Raw genomic sequence first — 6317 nt, forward strand, 5'->3', positions numbered from 1 at the left:
GCTCTGTTATTACCAACAGTTATCTGCATGGAGGCATCCCATGCTCTATCGACTTTCTTCTGTATTTCCTTTGCAGGGCTTGCTTTTTGGGTAGCAAAGCAAGGTCCAGCTATATTCTTGGTATTACTGGCCTCATTTTCACCTGTTTTTTACTGTGGACCAGTCTTTTTGGTCTAGCCTAGCTCAAATAGAGAGCAGAAAACTCAGACTCTAATCAGGTTAATGATGCTTGGCATCTTCCTGAGAGAAATTCATATCCTCCCCCCCTCCCCAGGAGATTTATTTAAGCAATATAGTATAAGTGTTGAATCTAAGACAATCCGCAAATCTGTGTGGTATGTGAAGACACCCAACTTAATTCTAAGACTTGATTATTTCCAAGAAACTCCGCATAATCTGTAGGGACACACCTAACAGTAGTGATGGAGAAACTATGTGCTTCTCTAGGTTTCCCAATAGTGTGGCCTTATTTTCCAAAGCAATTATTTCCCAGCCAGAGATACAGCCACATTCAAATGCAAGCACACATCTTTGTTCCCAGGACTAACATAGAAGCTCTTTGAATCACCCACCAAATACACTATAAGTGTGCCTGAAGGGTCTACTTTCTAAGCATGTACTATACTTCATTAATAATGATAAAACATCCCTATTACTCAAATTCTGAATGTTAGACTGTGTTCTGTATCCTAAACTAAAGCAACTTATCAAAATTGTGACTAATGTAATTATGGTGCAAATGCCATCTTTCAGAGTATGTATGAAAATAATACATTTCACTAGATCATGTGCTTAGTATTTTAGCAGGGGGGATTGGGTTTGCATTAAGTCAGAATTTGTTTAAATGGGACTATTGTATTTATACAAGCATGTTACTGACTTTACAGCTTGGCATCTCACAGAGATAATGACACATTTTGGTGGATTTGAATTTCCAAAATCCTTTGCCAAATAGGAAAGGAAGAAATTACATATAGATTTTACAGTTTTTCATGAATAAGACCATTTTCTTTTTGGTCAAAATATGAAGAAAACATGTTAGGTAGAGACGTTTTTAGATTTCTCATGCTTCCAGTAGCAAAAATACAAATTGTGCTAAGAAAGTCCTTTTATACAGGCATTTTCAAGGCAAAATCCTGAGCAAATTACTTTTTCATGGTGGGCTGAAGGGAAAAGACATTGTATTACAAACTTGTGTTTTTCCCTGCATACATATTACTCATGATGCTTAGTAAAAGTAACGTTTCTGCTAAGAGCTAGCGAAGATTATTCCACATACTAAAATTTCCAATTACATTGGTTGGATAGTTAGAAAACATAGAGAACCCTGTATTACAATCTCTTGTAATTCTTCTGTATGACTTACACATATTATGCCATTCATTTACATTTTGCAATACATAATAATGCATTTGTTTTCAGGACTACAGCTCTACTTTATTGAGAATGTAGTTTTCTAGACCCAAATATCATCCTTTTATGTTCCGTGGTGTGGCAGATTACTGTTGCATTGAAGCTTTTCTGTATAAGAAATGTACTACAGAAGGGTGTTAGAAATAGCTGTGCCATAAAGGAAGCTCTGTGGCGGAAGCAAAGGGGCCATAGTGGATAAATTGTGCAAACGGCTGCTTGTTTGGAAATCAAATTTAATTGAAAAGAGCTTTCAATCACTAGTTAATATAACTGCTTTAAATTTACAGACAGTGGGAGTAGCTCACCGTTACCCAAGTATGCTTCATCTCCCAAACCAAACAACAGCTACATGTTCAAACGGGAGCCCCCCGAGGGATGTGAGCGAGTGAAGGTCTTTGAGGAAATGGCGTAAGTAATGTCTTTTCTATCAGCTGGGATCTGCAAAGCTGTAAAGCTTTTTACTGAGACCAGTTGATTACAGATGAATCAACTACTCCATCCAGCTGATAATGTGTTTCAGAATTATGAAAGGAGAATCGAATAGGCAAAAGAGAGCTTATTAAAGGAGAAGCGGAGGCTGTATGCTGGGAGTATGTAAGCTGATACAAAAGAAACTTGGGAACTCATCCTCACTAGCTGAAAGCTCTATGTTCAGTCATTCAGTATGTTCCCTTCCGAGGCTGTGTGCATGTAGGTGGCTAACACAGAGACGTTGAGCAGCAGAGTTAGTATCAGTACCATGCGTGGTGCATCTAATGGCAGTGACCACCAGCCAGAGGAAGCCAGTCTTCTTCCCTGTGGACACATGTACCATGTATAGTCACCAGACTTTCTGTTCACAGATTTTTTCTTTCTGAAATTTCAATATGTACACATTAGAAATTAAAGGAAAAGTTCATACTGTAACTACTTGGCAGAATAGCTAAAACAAAAAAAAAACACAAAAAACCAACAACCCGTGTGGCTCTTGGGCAAAAAAGTACAATCATCCCTGTGCCCAGTGCAGGTGTGCGGCGGAGGCCTCTGTGCCCTTGCATGTAGCAGGGACAGCCCGGCCTGTAGGGGAGGATGGCTCAGGTTCTGGGCATGGGAGGAGAGGAAGGGCTTGCAGACCCTGCTTTGTTGGGCTGACGCTCTTTGAGGAGCTCCTGAAACTTTATTTTTCTGATCTGTGTTAGTAGAAAGTATGTATAGAGATGCAGAAAAAGGAGGAAACGGTGGGGAAATCCTCTCCCAGTATACTTTTTCTTAAAAGAAAGAGCTTTCCAACTGAGCATGGTCTTCAGCTGTAATGTGAGAGGTGTTTCCACGTCCCTAAATGCGTGAAAGCAAACTAATGAGCTCTGGGAAGATTTGTCTGCCCACATACCACTTCAGTGCTGTGTACATCAGGATCTGCCAGCTGACTTTGCTATGGAAGATGTTTACCCCTCTGTACACTTAACTCATCCCCTGCCATTCACATTTTAGCTGTTTTAGAGACTCCAATTAGTTCAGAAAGTGCTCAACGTTTTTGTGATTGTAACTAAACCTCATTTTGTTTTATGGTTTTAGGTCTCGTCAGCCTCTCTCAGCCCCTCTCTTTTCATGTCCTGACAAAAACAAGGTTAATTTCATCCCAACGGGATCAGCTTTCTGTCCTGTAAAGCTCCTGGGCCCTCTCTTACCCGCCTCTGAGCTAATGCTCAAGAACTCTCCCAGCTCTGCCCAGAACCCAGGCCTGGCCACCCTGACTGTGGAGCAGCTCTCCTCCCGGGTCTCCTTCACGTCGCTCTCTGATGACACCAGCGCAGGCTCCACGGAGGCCTCCTCCATCCCGCAGCCATCCCAGCAGCCCCCGCAGCTCCTGCAGGACCTGCAGGGCGAGGAGCACGTCTCCGCGCAGAACTACGTGGTCATCTAATGCCGCCGCGGGGGCTGGCCCTACGGGACCGTCCACGGATTAGGAACCAGGTCTCAGATGTCTACCTGCATGGAGTGACAAACTTTCTGAATGCCACCACCGACAACAAGCTACTTAGCAGCATCGTAAAGTATCTCTTAACACTGATCTTGGCAGGGATGGAACTCCTCTTCAGCAGTTTTTGTGGAAAGCAGCAATGCTTGCAAAATGTGTGTCACTGAGCATTTTAAGTGGAGACTATGCATTTCATAGTATGTTTGACAGATTAGTACTGTGTCCTGTGTTTTGTTCCAAATTCTTCAGTATAAATAAGCTCTATATCAAAAAGTTGCCTGTCTAAATAGAAAATGTCTTGCTGTGTTTTGTCCTATGGAAAATACTGTACTTCAGGATTATGTTTACAATCGATCCAGGTGTTTGTTTCTAACTTCAGTAATACATACAATGCAAAAAATAAAATAAAATAATGGCCACAACAGTTGCACAGTGCCCACCCTATGGCCTAGCTTCAGGTACTTCAGTTGAAGTCTAAACTCAGGTAACTTGGAATGTATATCATATTGGGATATTAACTATTTCACAGCTAAAAAGCTAAAGAGGGAACATCACTCTTTGCCTTTCCTTGTTTTACGCATTTCCCTTTCCTCATTACATTCCACTTCCTTAGAATAAGAAGTGCATTCAGCCCTAGGAGAACGGTCATCCTGGACCTGGGGGAAATGAGGACCAGCACACCCAGGGTGTCTGACATCACTCCTGTCATGTGGTTACCAGGAAAACAGCTGTTGCATTCATGGTCTCAACGTGTGTAAACGTGGCTTTTTTTTTTTTTTTTTTACAAGTTCAGGTGTTGCTCAGTTAATGACTGTTCAGTGTCGCATATAAAGTGTCCAGTACCAGGCTGTACACAAACATTCCACATTGTGTGTGATGGAATTTAAAGGCAAGAATGTCTAGGTTTAAATTCAGAACGAGTGAAGTTTCACAGGGAGTGGTTGAGATCTGTTTGTTTATGTTGGCCATCAAGGTCATGAAACGCTACTGTTTTATCTAAGGCATGTTAATGTCTAGTTTCCCTTTTGGAGAGTCTTTAATTCGCAGGTTTAAAAAGGACACGTTTGGGGTTATTGTCTTCCTCAAGCAGTTCAGGTACATGAGTGACATTCATGTAGAGAGGGAATGTGTAGGTCTCAGAATTAATGCCACAGGAGTTAGAGGTTAGTTGGTGACTTACAAAAGCAGTAGTTTGACGCTGTATCATTTAAGCCTCTCTCGGTAGTATCATGAATAGTTCTGTTGATATTTTGGTCATGCAAAAACCCAAGTAAATAGCCTTGACCTTGCAGACTTGACTTCTCAGCGCAGTGTGAACAGGGCCCCCGATGCTCCCGACTGCTCAGGGGAAGAGCCCGACTTTCAGGCATTGTTTTCTGTCACACAAAGAGAGGATCCAAAAGCAAAGGGAAGTTTTTGTATTTTCATTCCATTGCTTTCAGTTTAATAAAACATAGAGTTGTTTCCATCTGCACCTTAAGTATAGGGCACGGTTTTCTTAAGAGTTAGGGGAACAAGATGCCTACAGCTACTGGAACGTTGCAGTTCCCTTCAGTCATTCCCAGGTTGTTATTTTCTAAGGAGGTTGGAGAAGGAAGAGACGGTAGAGATGAAAGCAACACCATTGATTTTTCTTTTAAAGAAATGGCATCTATGTGTATGTGTTTGTGTGTGTATGTATTCTGTGTATTATGTTGTCATGATTCCAGTTTTCTTCTTTCCACCAAAGTTTGCAGTAATATTCTCTACTGAAGGCGCATTCTGGCTCCTTTAAATTCGTCAGTGTTAGGTTGTAGGAGACTGTCATGGGAAAGGACTCAGTTTACTTTTGCCATTTCCACAGGGGAACCTTTTTAAACAATCTCTTCAGCAGCAGACACCTTTAACCCTAATAATCTCAGGCCTTGATGAAAATACTATATTTTGTAGATTATGGTTAAAGGGAGAAAATTATTAGTTCTGTAAGATAAATATGAGCTCCATTAACTTCTGATACCTGGTTTAGCATTACCCATGTGTTGATTTTATGCTCTGCTTTTGTCCAAATAAGATGCAATAGTATCAATATCAATTTCCAAAAGATGGACTGAATATGCTTTCCTGGTGATGAAATCTGATGTACGATATTTATAGTGATATGTGCTTTTATTTTCTCATGATAAACTGAATATTAATTGTGTTGTACATTTATTCTTAGCCTATATGAACGTTTTGAACCAAATGTGTTAAAGCTTATGCTTTGCCATATAAATTTCCAGGAAGTTGTTGAGCTCAAATGTATCCTACATCCAGCTGTAGAAATTTGTCAGAAATGGTTTAAATTTTGTATATAGTTGTACTGTTTAATCCTAGCCACTGCGCTGAACAGTATTGGAGTTACCATCAATAAGGCTTTACACAAGGAAATGTGTGGCTTTTGTTTTGTATTTTTTCAGTATAGAAGTTCCTGTGTCTTATTTAAATAAAGTTATTAGTAAAAGAGGAACAGTTCACATCCATCTTTGGAAAGACTGGGAGGCTGGCTTCTCACCCGTCAGAGGAATTGGGTGCAGGGTGGTGGCCATCTGCAGTGCTCACTGGTTCCCGACCTGCATCTCTGGGGCTGAGGGACTCCAACTGGGTCAGGTTTCCACAGCCTGCTTTCCTCCTGACATTTAATTTACACACTTTCCATCACAAGGTAAGAAGCTAGATGTCTAAAGTTCCAAGTCTCTGTAATGCTCCCAGCTCCGAGCACCTGAAATAGAGAAAACATTGTTCCCACGTTATTATTTTATACCTAAGAACTGTTGGTGGGAACAGGTTATTGTTTTAAGTTTGATGAAATCACCTCAAAAAAAGTTGCCTATTTCTTGCAACGAAAGCTATAGTTTAAAAAACATTTTTATTTTCTCTTTTTATTTATGTTTAGATTCAGGATAAGAGGGAGAAAAGCTTTACAGAACAA

General features: G+C 40.6%; 1 protein-coding gene across 2 annotated transcripts in view; it reads left to right on the forward strand.

The window, feature by feature from the left end:
* Nucleotides 1-5849, forward strand: part of GLCCI1 (glucocorticoid induced 1) — an 81827-nt gene extending 75978 nt beyond the window's left edge. For both annotated transcript variants that reach the window (XM_070424322.1, XM_070424323.1), the window contains exons 7-8: nucleotides 1701-1821; nucleotides 2968-5849. In XM_070424322.1, the coding sequence (XP_070280423.1) occupies nucleotides 1701-1821; nucleotides 2968-3316 (470 nt within the window). In that variant the 3' untranslated portion in view covers nucleotides 3317-5849. The remainder of the gene's footprint in view (nucleotides 1-1700; nucleotides 1822-2967) is intronic.
* Nucleotides 5850-6317: the final 468 nt, after the last annotated feature.

The sequence above is a fragment of the Myotis yumanensis genome, unplaced genomic scaffold, assembly GCF_028538775.1.
Source record: "Myotis yumanensis isolate MYYU_CA2020_CCGP unplaced genomic scaffold, mMyoYum1.0.hap1 SCAF_9, whole genome shotgun sequence".
NCBI lineage: Eukaryota > Metazoa > Chordata > Mammalia > Chiroptera > Vespertilionidae > Myotis > Myotis yumanensis.